Source organism: Meles meles, chromosome 7 (assembly GCF_922984935.1).
Source record: "Meles meles chromosome 7, mMelMel3.1 paternal haplotype, whole genome shotgun sequence".
Taxonomy (NCBI): domain Eukaryota; kingdom Metazoa; phylum Chordata; class Mammalia; order Carnivora; family Mustelidae; genus Meles; species Meles meles.
Genome location: NC_060072.1, coordinates 68,481,638 through 68,498,682, shown reverse-complemented (window position 1 = coordinate 68,498,682; position 17,045 = coordinate 68,481,638). Strand labels below are relative to the sequence as shown.

Genomic DNA, 17,045 nt, shown 5'->3' with positions numbered 1-17,045 from the left:
GAAGCACAGATCCTATGATTCCAAAACTCCATCCTTTGGTTACAATGCCATGTTACTTCCCTCCTGCCTCCATAAAGAAGGAGAGGTGTGATCCAAGGTGGATCCAAGTCAGCCCAGACCAGTGGGTCTTTTAAACCACAAACTAATGGGTTTACATCTTCAAAAAGATTTTGAGTATCACTGGGGAAGCGTTTGCAAAAACACTACATTAAAACAATCCTCAATTGGTCATGGTTAGTAGGAGATGGAGACAGGGGATGAAAGAGGCAAAGAAACCAAGCAAGGTGGTTCTAGGAAGAGGAAGCAGAGCCCTGACAAAAAATAATCATGCCGAATATAAAGGAAAAAGCCAATGCAGAAGATGGCATGGTGTGAGACACAGTCAGTAGAATTGGAATGTGTAAACTGAGAGAAAAATACGTTTGCCAGGTTTTCAACATTGCACTAAGAAAATGCACTGTTTGATGGAGAAATGATTCAATCATAGACATATTTATTGAGTTGCAATGGCAGTGGGATATCTGAGATCAAATTCCTGGCCCACTGCAGCCACGGGGGTGAGTAACAGGGAGACTATGAAGACCAGAGACCCAGTACAAACCCCTGAAGGGAGCCCTCGTTTGAATGGCCAAAGAGGGCTAGGAAGGAGAGAATGTCACAAGCCAGAAGAGAGAAGTGGCAGAGAAAGAGAGAGGCACAGAGAAATACCCTAAATAGTTAGGCAGTGAAAACCATGATTGTGCCACAATCAAATGAAAGACATGCAACTTTCACCTAACACAATAGTAAAAAGCAAACAGACCCCTCCTAAGTCCACAAAATAGGCTCATTTTCTTAAAACAAAAATGTTAGTTCTTTATGAGGAAATGTGTTTTGATTAATTTTTATGATATATAACATTAAAATCATCACTTGTATATTTTTTCAAATAATTATATATGTATATGTTCTGGCATTTCAGAGCCAATCTATTATTCCGACCGACAACTCTAGAAAAGAAAAGAAGGTAAAAGATAACCTTTATTAAGTGCTTATATGTGCCAGTGCAATTTATATTTTGATACATAACATTTATGTGTGTGTGTGTGTGTGAAGGGCCTGGTTTGTATATTCTTCTTTATTTATATATATGTATATGCAAACATACAAACCACCAGCTATGGTTGACATAGTGCATGAAAAACTAAACACAGAGATATTTAAAACTATAAACCTAATATTCATAGGATTCTATGCGGATGTACAGGTTCTTGAGTACAAAGTTTTTAACTAATTAATTAAATCCAAAATCTATTGCATCGTTAGGAAATAAGTCTTTACTGCCATCTGGTGGACGTCTGGCCCATCTACAAATAAGCTAGTTGGCTTTGAAAGGGTAATGATATCTTTAACAAATAAAAGTACTTGCACTATTCGATCTATCTTGCTCTGGGAAGGATCCTATGGCTTTAATAATATCCCAAGAAAGAAAATGTAGAAGCAGTAGATCATAAATTGTGATACTTGACTTAGAATTGCTCCCATGACTATAGAAGAACGGTTTCCTGAGATTCCCGTATTATCCCCTTCAAACTGTGATAAAAGTCCTGTCTCTCCCATTGATATGGTTGTGAATTCTCCTGCACCAGTATGGCAATACAAGTAAAATATCCAGGGCAAATGGCCATGAGTGCGCTTACAACAGTAGAGTGTATAAAACGCAAAAATTCATGGCTGTTTGCGCTCCTTCCCCTCATGTTACCTTTTCGCTTGTATGGCCCAAGGAAACTGACATCACAGGAAGACAGTCTAACTATATGGCACTGTAAGTGTTCTGGAAGGCATTATCTGACACAGCCACAAATGGCTTCATTCTCTAATTCACAATTAAATACTTTTTTCCACGTTTTGTCCATGAGCTTCTAGCACTGTATATTTCTCCAAAATGAATTCTGAATTCCCTAAAACAAAATAGCACTATATTTATAGTGCTATTCTTAAATAGCTTGCCGTTTAAGTGCTTTGTCTCTATAATTAGACTACAGAAGCATCAGCATATGAAATGGTCTAATTTCCTTTGGATAGTGTCCCCTTCATTTCTCCACAAACAATAGCCTCTTTACAGTTTTCTGGAAAACTTGGCTTCCCTGTAAATACGAGTTAAATTAGGATATCATGTTTAGGGGCGCCTGGGTGGCTCAGTGGGTTAAAGCCTCTGCCTTCATCTCAGGTCATGATCTCAGGGTCCTGGGATTGAGCCTTGCATGGGCTCTCTGCTCAGCAGGGAGCCTGCTTCCCCCTCTCTCTTTCTCTGCCTGCTTCTCTGCCTACTTATGATCTCTCTCTCTCTCTCTGTCAAATAAATAAATAAAATCTTTTTAAAAAAAAAGGATATCATGTTCAGGAAGTATATGTATAAGTAAAATTTTGAGGGTTTCTTTTCTCCTTTGTGCTTAGATTTAAGATTGCAGCCCTTTAAACTCACTGTGAGCTTTAACATGGCCATAATTTAAACATTACACAAAATTCGTGCTCTCAGATATGCATGCATGCTGGAAATAATTGCAAAGGAGATGTCCCAGTGACTAAATGAATGTCCTTCTCTACACTGCAAACTCCCAAAGGACAAGGACAAAGTGTTAATCACCTTGGTTGTCTTCACAGTATCACCTCTTCACAACTCCATTGCTTCCATGAAATCAAAACGGTGCTTCCTCCCAGCACGCAGTCAGTAAATGAGTGTTGTCATGTTGGTATAACATGAGTCAGGGTTTCTCGATATCAGCACTACCAGCATTTTGGGTCAGACCATTCTTTGTTGTAGTGGCTGTGCTGTGTCCTGTGCTTGGATGTTTCTCTGCACCCCTGGCCTCTACCCACCAGATGCCAATAGCTCCCTCTCCCCAGTTCTGACATTAAAAATACCTCCCGACCTGGTCATATAGCCCCTGGGCGACAGGATCACCCCAGGCTAAGAACCACTGGGGTAGATAAAGCAACACAAGCCTGCCATTGAACCCAAAGACTGTCCTTACCTTGTTCTTAAACTTTGGACAGAGTAAATCACCTCTCTGAACCTGTTTCCTTTTCTATAAAGTAAAATGATTGGATTTACAGCCTCAGTCTCTCTCCCGGATTCATCCATTAAATTATCTAGTATTTACTGAATATAAATCCCGTGTACAAGGTATCCAGTGGTGAATCCCTGAATTCCAGCCCCCCACCACCTTCAGTTACCTGGATTACCAAAAAAATACCAGTGCTGGATAAAAACTGTAACCATAATAACAGCAGAAGTAGTGAAAGTAATAATAAACAACACGACTCCATATTTTTTGTCCCCTTCTCAATGGAAGTGAGGGGACTTCAGAGTTACTGAATATATTTTATGTGCGAGGTGCTGAGCACTCCGTATCTTCCTTAATTCCAAAATAATCCCATGTAATATATACTATCATCTTCTTTACACAGAAGGGAACTGAGTTTCAGAGAAGTTAAATATTTGCTTTAGGTCAGGTAGATTATGAGCAGTATACATGGGATTTTTTTTTTCCCTACTACACTAAGTTCTCTTTGCCACACTGGCCAAATAAACACCATACCCTCAAAGGCAATTCAAGAATTACTTAATCCAATTTACCAGAAATGCCTCGGGCACATTAAAATAATATTTCAAATTATCAGTATGTGTGTTGAGGATGGAAAGGCTGAGAGAAAAGGCTAATGCACTGCCAGGTCCTGGTCCTCTGACAGGAACTTCCCTTTAAGGCAAAAACCGCTCTGTTCTCATCTTATTTTTTTTTTTTAATATACCTTTAAAAACCTATCTACTAGGACTATTTTCCCTTTATTAGTGTTCCTGCTCCTCCAAAGCCCTGATATGAAGTCAGTCCACCCCTATTTCCGCTTCCTGGCTTCCTTGTCATTCCTCTACCCTCTGGATTCTGGTTTCCACTAAAAATGCTCTCAATCACAAATGACTGTTTCTTGCCAAATGCCATAAATACAGTGCGTTCCAGTCCTTTCTGGTAGCACTCTCTCCTTTTTGAAACTCTGTCTTCCCTTGCTTGACATTTGTAACTCAACCCATTGGATTTTCCAGCGGCTTCTCTGACTTTTCAGGCTCCCTGTCCGTCGTCTGTCGTCCACCCTTGGAAAATGATGTTCCCCACAGTTTCACCTTCACACACCTTCTCACTCTCCTCATACTGCCTGATAATCTCATCCATGCTGATGCTGGTCGGTGGATCCAATCCCCAAACTTCTAGAAGATGAGAACCCTGTGCCTATCAGGCATTTTCACCTGGACATTTTATAGCACCTCCAATCAAACGGAGTCAAAACTGAATGGATTATTTCCTCATCGGTGCTGCACCCCTTCCCATTTTCCCTGAATTGGTGAATGACATCACCAGTTCTCCAAAGCCAGAATCCTCCAATTCCTTCACCTATAACATTCTACGGATTCCAACTCTATTGCTTCCATGTCCGAAAAATGTCTTCCCTTCCCCTTCTTGCCATGACCAATGCCACTCCCTCAGTTCAAATCCTCAAAATTCCCCAAAGGTATCAGACCTCTATCTCCTCTCTGGGCTCCCCATCTCAGAGGCAATCCCTTCCAGTTGCTAAGGCTCCAGAGCAGCTCTGTCCACTGGAACTTTCCTGGTGCTGATGGAAATGTTCAGTATCTGCACCATCCAACACCCTGAAGTTACTGAGCCACTTGAGATGTGGCTAGCGTAACTGACAAACTGACTTTTTCATTTTAATGGTGTTTATTTTAATTTAAAGAGCCAACATATCCCAATGCAATTCTAGAGTGGTTGTCCTTAAACACAAATTTATTTAGAACACTGCTCTTTATGCTTTAAAAATAAAACCAATTCTCCTTAGCTTAACAGATATGGCCTAAAAAAAATCAGCTGCCCTACATGTCTGGCCCTACTACTCCCCTCCCACCTTCCAGCACCACTTCCAATCTCACACATAGCCTCGGTGTGATCCACATATGTATTAGCCATATGAAACTAGTTTGTGCAATAGCACACACCTCCTTGCCTTTGTAAATGCTGTCGTCACTGCCTGAACATGTGTTCTCCCCACACACACGCCTGCCTTACCCATCCACCAAGCGGCACCTCCTCCAGCCTCCTGACTGTTCCTTATGCCTCCCGGGCACCCAGTGCCTCCCCATAAGCACATCACTGTTCCTATTGCTATAATACACTTATCACACTGTACTGAGAGCTCCTCAAGGGCAGAAGTTAGATTTTCTAGGGACATCACCGGTGTCTACCAAATGTTTACAAATACCAGTCCAGCCTCAGCCCCTAAGGTAACTACTTCAAACCTTATTGCTCCTACAGATTAGATCAAACCCAAACCTTTCAACCTAAATCTTTAAGCAAAGGGATCTGTCACTCAGTAATTCCTTTTAAAACCCCTTTCCTTAAAAAAAAAAAAAAAAAAAAAAAAAAAAAAGAATCCCTTTCCTTGAGCCAGGCTGCCCTTTTCTCATTGTCTGCATATGATGTGGACATTCTACAACCCTGTCTGTGTCTTCGTGGCAACTTCTACAATGGTTGTCTTTTTGTTTCTCTACCCACCTGTGTCTATTCCATTCTTGCAGAACCAGGGACAAGTTCACCACAAGCAAGAGTCTTCTTTGGCTAATTTCCTGCTGGCCTAGCTCCACCTGAACACACAATCAGCCTGACACGATCCTACCCGCTGACCATCCCGTGGCCATTCACTATAGACCATCTTCCACTTCCAAACCAGGAGGTCAAATCTTTGAGGGCAGAGACTTACCCCTCTGCTTCCTTCTCTACCTGCAGCATTCTCCATCATGCTTTGCATTTATCAATCACTTAAAAAGCATATACTAAAGATGATATGAAATCTTAAAGAGGATGTGGGCCGCTGCTCTGAATTCCAAAAATAATTATTCCCAACTCTTGCATTTTTAACTTCCTATGATGTGTGTCTTATTTTTTTAAAAAGCATCTAGATATTAAAGATAGAACTAAAAAAGTAAAATAAAAGCCATGGAGCCTTTTCTCTCCTTTAAATAAGGGTATAATACAAGAAAATAAATAAGGCTAAGAAGTTGCAAATCCAAATGTTGGGAATGAGTTGAAATTAAAGACCTAGGCATTTTTTAAAAGCAAAATAATAAAAGGATAAACATTGTGTTTTAACTGTTGTCAGAGGCAAATTTCCACCTGTTGTGGAACTGGAACTGGAAATCAATCTTTTATCACATGACAACAATAACAATTAACTGTGATTTTGCCACACCTGTAGACACTTTCACACCAGTAGGACACACACATCCTGTGATGTGACTACACCAGGATCTTACCTGACGTTAGCCAACAAATGAAATATAAAACCCTAACCTATGGATGCCAGTATTTTGAGGCTAAGATTTCTCTTTTGATGGTAGAACACTGCACAGAAGTATCCATTCTATTTTACTAGTTAAAACCAGTAGAAAATAAATTGCTAGCTTTCCATTTTCAGAGATGTATTAATGTTTAATTCTCCTTCTCTCACCTTCCCATAAAAAAAGATGTTATCCCAAGTATTAAAGGTCAAAGAAGAGCTCCTCCAAGTACACCAGACTTCTTAATGGACAAAATAGCATCTGGCATTTAAAGTCATATTCTCTAAAGACAGACTAAAGAGTCTTTCAAAGTCTTTTCAAGGAATGAGCTGCTTTCTATTTCTCAATTTTTAATAAATTCCTTTATATATTGAGGTCTTAGATCTTCATTAAAGTTAATAAACAATTTAATTCTTAATAATCCAGTCATTTGAATGTGTCAATGATAAAGTTTTAATTGCAGAAATTAACCAAGAAACTCAAAAGGTATAATCATGTTGGTTTTCTATGGAATGTCAGTAGTTAAACAGCCATTGATTGAAGTAAATTAAGGAAGAGTCACTAATATAAGATTCAAGAGAATTTTGATACTAATTTCGTATCTTTTACACCACATCGAACAGACTTCTCTGATTTGTATTTTAGACAAGATTCTCTGCCTTACGGCTTAATTTTGCATCAAAGTGTTATTTTTCAAAAAAGTTACTTCAAAACATTCATGATGTAAACAGGCCATAAATTGCAAGGCTATATTTCATTTATTTGAACAGATTCATAAATAATAAGTCAGATATTTATGAAAGTAAGAGTAGTCCCTATTTCTCATAATAAATACAACCATGCCAGCGTCACTTCCTGGATGCTTACCATGGCCCACATGTCATGCCAAGCATTTTACCTCATTTAATTCTCCTAGTACTCATATTATATAAATGTTGTGATTATCCCCATTCTCCAGAGGAAGAAATTGGACCTTAGAGAGACTAATTTGCCCAAACATGGCTCCAAATGCCACTCAGATACAAATCCCAATATCTTCTTCCTATCCTCTAAGCTTACAGAAGCCTGAACGGCTTCTTCATACTCATTCATTCATTCAAAAAATATTCATCAAATCTTTTGTAAGTACCAGGCACTGCCCTACATGCTGGGGACACAGTGGTGATGTAAAACAAAAACAAAAAGAATCCCTGCCTTCAGAGAGCATACATTCTGATAGCGAATGTTGAGAAAATAAAATGTACAATGAGTCAGACAGTGGTAAGCACTATGAAGACAATTATCACAGGTTAATAGGATGTAAAGGGTAAGGTGTTGAGTACTCAGGGCTCAGCCTGAGTTTCAACAGAAACATCCTGTTTCCCACACCTCTTTCTCATCACTTCTGCCCCCCCAGTTCCTTATCCTCCCTCACATCCAAAACCAAAAGTCAGATAAGGAATACTAAAAATCCTAAGGCCAATTCTGGTTTCAAATCCCAGAGGAAACCTTAAATTGAAAAACAGAAACAGAGTTGAGGAGAGTAGAATGAATGCATATTTTCATCCATCTAAAAAACAAATATTTTCAAAATTATTTTTACATTGGATAACCAAACTTTAATTAAGTCATTTGTAAAACTTCTATACTGTTACATCATAACTACCTGATTGTCAACATGCTTTTAGTGGAGAAAGAAAAGACGTTTATTTGTTTTGACCATTTTTATTAACAGTATTAGGACAGTTCAGTGCCTTAGGAAGAAACGCCTTTCTTCTCCAATGGTTTGAACAATAAAAGTCATCCACTAGTGAAACCAGGCTCAGTGAAGATGACTGAAACTATAAAGGCTCTACTACACCAAAAATGAGTTGATCATGTCTCCAAGGCAGACATTCTGCAAGACTGAATCTAAATAAAAAAGTCTAGAACAAACAGCATACAATATGCAAATCAGATACTCTATGGCACTTGACCTTAAAGTAAACCAAGCACCAGTGCTCTGTTGTTACGGTTGTTTTAATTTCTTTTATGATTCATTTATTTATTTTAGAGAGAGACAGCATGAATGTGGGGAGGGGCCAAGGGAGAGAAAGAATCTCAAGCAGACTTGGGGCTGAGCACGGAGCCCAATGCAGAGCCAGTTCCAAGACGCTAAGATCATGACCTGAGCGGAAATCACAAGTCAGACGTTTAACAGACTGAGGCACAGAGGGCTCCCTTGTTGTTTAAATTTTTGAGACAAAGATTATTGCAGTGCTTCGATTAATATTCACACTTTAAGAATAATTTATATGTCACTCCAGATCATGAGAGACAATAATCAAATTCTGCACAATGACTGCTTATTTCACTATTTCAGTAACAGAGATGTAATAGCACTGTATCCATCAGTCTTACCTCTGCAGCTAAATAGTTCCCAGTTGCAAGGTGTTTAAATCTGAACAAGCTGTTCCATTGTCCAGCACCCCCGCGGCACGGGTCATGGTGAACGACCTACAGACAAAAAGAGCAACGACAATAAAGCCTCAAAGATATTCATGCTTCTGGCAAGCCAGTGCCAACAGTTCATACAAAGCGTTTGCCTGTTAAGGCTCACTTGTCAAATCCAATACATGTTTGCCTGAGAGGACGATATGGCAGAAAAACAAACTCCCCCACAAAGGAGCAAGAGACGTAAGTTCGCTCACTGTGTGCATGCGTGATGCTCATGCCTTAAATGTGTAAATACAGTCTTACTCCAAGAGACAGGCTTCCCAGGCCAAAACTGGAAATGCTGAGGGCTTCTCTCCCATTGGTCTCTCAAATATTCATTCAACAAATCATATTAAAAGCTTACTCTACACCTTCTTCTAGGCAACAGGGTCACAGCAATGAATAAGACTAGAGCTCTCACTAAATAAGATTCGGCAAGTGCCACGAGGAAATAAACAGAGCGTGTGACTGAGTAACTAGGGAAGGCTTCTTGAGATGTGGTGATTAGGCCAGGCCACTCTGACATGACATGTGAGCTGAAACTGGCAGGATAAGAACGAACAGTCACGTAGAGAGATCGGAAGATAGCATTCCAGACAGAGGGAACCACAAATGCCAAGGCCTGGAGCTCTCAACAAACTTAATTATTGGCCCTTTCCACAAGTGCTTTTTTATTAATACCATGGCCTTTGATACCTGTCCTTGGAAGTGGCCTTGCCCCAGATGCTGAGCCACTAGGCTCACTGAGAGTAAAAGGAGAGGCTCTGAAGCAGGCAGCTTGGGGCAGCAGCAAAGCCGACATTTGACTGTCTGAAGATGACTGTGTTGGAGTCCCAGCTCTGCCAACTCCTATGGTATGAACATGGCAAGTACTTTAACATCTTCAAGCCAGTTTCGTCATGTGCAAAATGATTTTAATTGTTTTGAAGATTAAGTACTAGGAGAATTTTTCATTATTCTCCCCCAACAGGTTACCTTCTTTTTGTTAATGCTGACCCCCACCCCTGGTTGGACTCCTGCCCCAGCCTCAAATTCTGTGTGCTGCTACGTATAAACTTTCTAATGCTTTTGCTAGACTCTATCTTCTAGGTCTTCCCCTACCCTGGTAGCTCAAATAATGTAATAATTAGGAAAATACTTCAAAGTGGATGAGGTTTAAAAAAAAAAAAAATACCATTCCCTGTGACCAAAACCCTACCCATCTTCCAAGGCTAAGTTCTAAGTTCTCAAATCAAACTTCTTCCACAAATCTTTTGCTAATCACACCGGCTATCCTCAAACACCTTCGGCAAAGTGACAGATACCTCTGACACACTGATCAAATCTATTGGTTGTCTCACGGACACACACACACATTTTGTGTACAGCTGCTAGAAGTTCACGGATAACCGGAAGCTCCCCAGGGTCCCGGACTAAGAACTATCCGAGACACTAGTCGATCTAGCAATGCCGGTACAACTCACTAGGCGACAACTGGACATACAGAAAGGAGGGTGTTTTCATCCATTACAGTGACTTTAGAGGGATGCTATGGGCATTATGGGGCATTGGCTAAGATACCATATATGCTGCAGGTCACAGGGGATCGAGCCCAGGCCGGACATTGTGTGTGGCACTCAGGACCCACCCACCCCTCCAAGTCCTCCTCTCTCTGTATCCCGGGGTGGGAAGCCTCAGCAGCAGCGTTTGGGTCCTTCCATTCGGATGGAAAGCAGAGAAAAGTAGAAGCAAGCTTCCTCTTCGGGTTCCGGTAAAGGGGTGGCAGCTGCCTCAGGCAGCCTCATGAAGCAAGGGGGGGAGGTCTGAGGGCTCAGAGGAGGAGCAACAGAGACCTTCAGCCTTGCTTGATCTTCCAATAAGACTGTGTACCCTGGGGCACCTGGCTCAGTGGATTAGGCCTCTGCCTTCGGCTCAGGTCATGGTCTCAGGGTCCTGGGATCGAACCCCTCATCGGGTTCTCTGCTCGGTGGGGAGCCTGTTCTCCCCCTCCTCCTCTGCCTGCCTCTCTGCCTGCTTGTGATCTCTCTCTCTGTCAGGTAAATAAATAAAATCTAAAAAAAAAAAAAAAAAAAGAAGAAAGAAAGAAAGAGACTGCATTCCCTACCCTGGTTTTCCCTGTCCGGTCCTTCCAGTAACATTGAAACCTAATTTGCTACACCAAATACCTCTTTGTCTTGACCACACTGGCTGATACAGCACACGGTAGAGAAATGTCCCACAGCCTCCTGCACAAATGAACCGTTCAAGCCTCCTGCACAAATGAACCACCCACAAATACAAACTGGTAACGCTTTCACATATAATCGTATTAAAAAGTTTTCATATCAAGTCAGATGAAAAGTCCGATAATTGAAGGGAAATCCACTACAGAGAGGGAAGCTTAAATGAATTCAAGACATTATTTCAGAATTATTAAATAATGGATTCATTTTCTCCACGATGACTGCTTGGTGGGTCGTAGTGGTTACAGTATTTTCGACTATATGCCTTGTTGGAAAGGATGACAATGCAGTGATACAGTTACAGCAAAATCTATAAAACTAATACTAAATATATAAGAGAGAAGATTCGCAATTCCTTTAAAAGACTTAGAGCCAAATACCATGTAGGCAGAGACACAGGAAACAAGGGGAACTCACTATATAGGGAAGTCACTATAGGACTTTTTTATGACTATATTTCATTAAGAAAGCTTTAAAATTATACCTCACATTATTGCTCTCCCTGTATTTCTTTAATTCTTTAGAGCACAATGATAAGAAATCTATGGTGTGAAAAATATATATTTTAATTATGTATTTATTTGGGGGCTGCCGGTTATCTTTCACCCTGATAAGAGACATTGTCAGGTAGATTTCTTAGAAGAATATCATGTAGTTTTGGTGATGGTTGTTTTTCCTAAGACTTTCTCAATTCTCTGTAAACCTATCTTCTTGAAGGATAAGGTCTCTTCTGAACGCTAGAGACTGAAAGTATGCCTCAATATGTACTGGGGTTTCAAGATAGAAAAAATACTTTTTGTACTAGTTCATCTCTATTCTAAACCATGTCATAATTTAGAGAATCGTTCTGATATTACATTTATAACTACGGCTCAGCTCATTGGCATAAACCTCATACTTCCTCATTTTCTGTTTCAAGAGTCTGTAATTTGTGTTGTTATCCCTATATCAATGTTTATTTCCTTCTATTTTACATCATGTACAAATAAATGCGTTCTGTTATTACTTCCCCTAACACGAGATCATGAGATATTTAAGAGCCCACATTTACCCCGGCTCTTTCATTTTCCTGTACTTGTATAGAAGGTCTTTTTATTTTTTTAAGACTTTTTTATTTAATTGAGAGAGAGAGCGAGCACAAGCAGGGGGAGCAGCAGAGGCAGAGGTAAACGTAGAAGCAGGCTCCTGGCTGGGCAGAGAGCCACGAAGGGATCCCATCCCAGGACCCCGGAATCATGACCTGGGCTGAAAGCAGGCGCTTTACCAACTGAGCCACACAGGTGCCCCTGCATAGAATGTCTTCTGATCCTCGTTTTCTACCATGTCTTTCAAATCCAAATGTATTCATTCAAGGTGGGTACAAATATTATATCTACTAGAATAATTATTTACATATTGAAATACATATTGTTTTATTATCAATTATTTATTATAAATTATTTTCCTTTCATGTTTTCTAAATTGGAATTTAGGGATGTTATTAATTTTTACTCATGTAAATCTATAAATAATATTACCTACAAATTTCATTTTAAAAAATTAAAGAAGTATCACAAAATACATGCTATAAAGGGGAAGTGATGGGTTTAAAATGGTTGAGAACCACAGCTGTAAGTCTGGATGTCCATTAAATCAGGATGGAACGCGTCATATGTTGGCTTGTTCATAGGTAATTATATCTATCTTATCTCCTTCATCGTATAGAAAGATCCTTTAAAGAAAAATCCACACCTTATGGGGCACCTGGGTGGCTCAGTGGGTTAAAGCCTCTGCCTTTGGCTCGGGTCATGATCCCAGGGTCTTGGGATCATGATCCCACAGTACTGGAATCGAGCCCCACATCCTCTCTGCTCAGCAGGGAGCCTGCTTCCTCCTCTCTCTCTCTGCCTACCTCTTTGCCTACTTGTGATCTCTGTCAAATAAATAAGTAAAATCTTAAAAAAAAAAAAAAGAAAAGAAAAATCCACACCTTACATTTTCTTAATTACTCTACCATATTGGCAACATTTAAGAAAAACTTTCTAAAGGATGGATGAATTCTTAACTATGGGTCTCTTCAGCCAATAAAAATGGAATCTCCAGAAGAAACAACTGTTCTTCTCAGTGACTGTGCAGTTCTGATACCTGTCTTCACCGGAAGTGAGTGAAAGTTCCATCATAACTCCAAAGCCATTTGAGGCACATCACCTGCGGTCAGATCAGTGTTGACAACATTTCACAATGGATTTTTAAAAAAGCAACATCTATCTATTACCTGAATAGATGAGAGAAGAGAGAGAGGGGACAGGAGAAGAGATGCCCCAGAGAGGATAGGAAAAGGAAGTAGCAACATTTCAAATTCATCACAGTAATGAAGAGGTACAAGTTAGTCCACAAATATTACTGTTTTATGGATTTATCATAAATGATGTCTATAACAATAAAATAATCAGCTTAGTAATCTTGTCTTTTTTATATAAATATTTATTAAAATCCAAATATTATTTGCACACCTCTATTTCCCAGAGCGCTTTAGAGCTGGTAGCAGAAGTGGCTGATTGACGCAAGGTTGTCCGAAGGAAAATGTGCTGTTTCTTCTCATATTCATCACAAGTCAGAAACTTCTCTTGTTCTGCATGGAACAGTCTAACAACATCACCCTAGGAAAACAGGATAAGAACAATGTATTTCCAAGAAAAGTCAGAACAAATACACATAAGAAGCAGGAGTCTCCTGGTTTTGATACTCTGGGCCCTTCTACTACTTGCTTGGCTTTTAATGATTATGTACACATGTCAAACTATAGAGAAGAAAACTCAGTGAAGCACTATAGTGACTATCAAGGTTTATAAACATGTCCTGAACTATGAATACTAGTTAATACACAGGTTTTACATCCAGAAGTTCAGGAAGACAACCTTCCATTCTTCAAGCAAATGTTCCACATAGCACATACTTACTCCTTTTAGTACATCCTCTCGATAGGAACTATATTTCATGAATAAAGTGATTTTCCAGCTAGTGTTGCAATTAACAGCATTCACCTATTAAGGAAGAAATGTTAAGTTATAAAACTGCAGCTCCATTTTGTACCAGAAATTTTTCCTCCAACTAGTAAAAAAGAGAAAAAAGATAACCGTGGCCAGTAAGGTATGCACCTCAACACAAATGCTACGCAAAAATAGCAATCACTATCTACACAGGATATTAATTAGCACAATTACATTCATGAAAACAACAAATGAAGCTGTATGACTTTTCTTCCTCTCATGATAAAAATAGACAAATCCATCTTCTTTCCTCCCGAACTCACCTCCTTGCACCCTCGATTATCGAGAAGCTCTATGTTGCTGGCGTGCAGCGGCTGTCCCGCGTTCACAGGCATCAGAACAACTTTATCACCCACGACAATCTAGGAATTAGAAATAAGATGCAACTGAGACACTGGGCAGAACTGTGGTGCCACATCTGAAGCTAGAAATAACTGCAGGGAAGTCCAGATACTGACACAGCACCTGGTCTGGCTTCCGCGCAAATCTTAGTTCAATTCTTTTTCTCTTAGAGTAAAATATTTTCTGGTAAATGATCATGTCATCGTGTTCCATAGTACCTACCAGCCTGGATTCATAAAGCTCATGCAGGCCCTTTTCTCATTAGTCTCCCGTTTCGGTAAGAATGTTTTTTAATGTCAATAAATAGGATGTCACCCCTCCACACTGGGTCTTGTGCCATGAGCACAGCAGAGGAGTGTACGGAGCACCTGCCGTATCAATCTGCCTAAATATTAGGAGCACATTAAGTGCAAGCAAAAAGCGTTATTCATTTCTATTGTCTATGGGATTAAAAACAAGTCTGTTTAATTTGAAATGTCCCATCATCCCAGAAATGCATTAAACATCCTAATGTCATCTGGATCAGGACATGCACAATTAGGTATGACCTTGTAGAAATATGCTTATTGTTTGGTCCTTGAGCATCTGGTTCACTCTTACCTTTCTCATCCAATTGTTCTTTAAACTTTGGTGTTCAGTATGAAATTAAAAAAAAAATGTTTAAGGTAAAAATATTTATCTTGCTAGTTTTCAGCCATAAGCCCACCTTTTCATTAAATATTCTCTAAAATCTAAACGCCTTAAAATTTAAGTCGGAACAATAATTTTCAAAAGTTGTATATGTTTTACACCATATAGTACACTTGATACCAATATAACACTATATATTAACTATACTGGAATTAAAATAAAAAGTTTAATAAAATTTAAAAAAAATTTAAGTTGAATTAAAATATTTTTTTAATTAGGGGTGCCTGGCTGACTCAGTCAGTAGAACTTGCAACTCTTGATCTCAGGGGAGTAGAAATTACTGAAAAAAATAAAGAAAATATACATAAAAATTTTTTGGTTGGTTTTGGGAGAAATGATCTAGAGAATTAAATCTAAGTTGATTTTTTTGTTTATGTTATCATTAACAACGTCCAATTTATCTTCAAGAATTTCTATTCATAACTCAAATTGTGGGAAATGAAGTTATGCTTTCTTTTTTTTTTCCAAAGATTTTATTTACTTATTTGTCGGAGAAAGAGAGAACACAAGCAGTGGGAGCAATAGCCAGAGGGAGAAGCAGGTTCCCCACCGAGCAGGCTCCCAATGCGGCACTGGATCCCAGGACTCTGAGATCATGACCTGAGCTAAAGGCAGATGCTTACCTGACTGACTGAGCCACCCAGGTGCCCCAAAGTTATGCTTTCTTTTTTTTTTTTTTTTTTTTTTATTTATTTGACAGAGAGAAATCACAACTAGGCAGAGAGGCAGGCAGAGAGAGAGGAGGAAGCAGGCTTCCTGCTGAGCAGGGAGCCCAATGTGGGGCTCGATCCCAGGACCCTGGGATCATGACCTGAGCTGAAGGCAGAGGCTTTAACCCACTGAGACACCCAGGCGCCCCCAAAGTTATGCTTTCTTAATGGTAATAATAAGCAGTTTAATTTTAGAGTTACTAGAGTTTCTCTTGTTACAACCTATTAGAAGAATTAGTACTGTATGGGGCGCCTGAGTGGCTCAGTCACTTAAGCTCCTGACTCTTGATTTCAGCTCAGGTCATGATCTTGAGATCCTAGGATTGAGTCCTACATTGGGCTCCATGCTGAGTACAGAGCCTGCTTGTCCCTCCCCTTCTGTTCTTCTTTGTACTACCTTTCGCCCTCTCTTTCTCTCTCTCTCCAACAAATAAAGAAATAAATAATCTTTAAAAAAAAAAGACATTACTGCAAGACCTATACTCTCAATTCTCCTATAGAACTGCTCACCATCTCAGAAATGAAAACTAATACATCTCTTTGCATATTTCTTACTCAGTACTACACTATATTAGTTGGACAGATAACTGAAAAAACAAATTAGGACTCAGAAAATAAGAATAAACAAAACTTCTCCTCCCTGTATCTTAACCTAGACCAAGGCTTTCAGGAACATAATTTCATATTTCCAATTTAAATTAAGCTTTTATGGGTTATACATGGGAGTCTACATTTACACATAGTACTGTTATCACAAACTATGATAAAGAAATCTCAAGCTCACTATTCAAGCAAAAGGAAGTTGTTCTTAGGTTTGCAGAAGTAGCTTCTACCACTCACAGGATTGGTTTCTATTCATCACCTGCTTTTCAAGTCCATCATCAGTCGGATGCTGGTGCTGGGACTCAGCAAAACCATCATAGAAGCTCTCTATGCACAGATAAGGGAATACCGTAAAAAAAACAATGTGAAGGGAGAGGGTGAGGGGGCAGAGCTGGGCTCTCTTTGTGTAAAAAAAAAAGGAGGGAGGGAGGAAGGGAGGAAGAGTACAAGCATCAGAAATCTTTCTAGAAGTTTACTCTGGTACAGGGGACAGAAGACACTGGGGAGCCGGAAAAAAAGGTTAAGAGACTTTAAGCAATATATCTTTATATTATTTTCTATCTTTGAACCAAAATGGGTTAAGTATTTTTACAAATTAAGTATAAGCAAAAACATATAAAAGTCAATG

General features: G+C 39.5%; 1 protein-coding gene across 2 annotated transcripts in view; it reads right to left on the bottom strand.

The window, feature by feature from the left end:
* ITPR2 (inositol 1,4,5-trisphosphate receptor type 2) overlaps positions 1-17,045 on the bottom strand; it is a 501,875-nt gene that overhangs the window by 381,473 nt on the left and 103,357 nt on the right. For both annotated transcript variants that reach the window (XM_046011092.1, XM_046011093.1), the window contains exons 6-9: positions 14,336-14,434; positions 13,983-14,066; positions 13,536-13,682; positions 8,747-8,842 (exon numbers count right to left, since the gene is read on the bottom strand). In XM_046011092.1, coding sequence (XP_045867048.1) covers positions 8,747-8,842; positions 13,536-13,682; positions 13,983-14,066; positions 14,336-14,434 — 426 coding nt within the window. The remainder of the gene's footprint in view (positions 1-8,746; positions 8,843-13,535; positions 13,683-13,982; positions 14,067-14,335; positions 14,435-17,045) is intronic.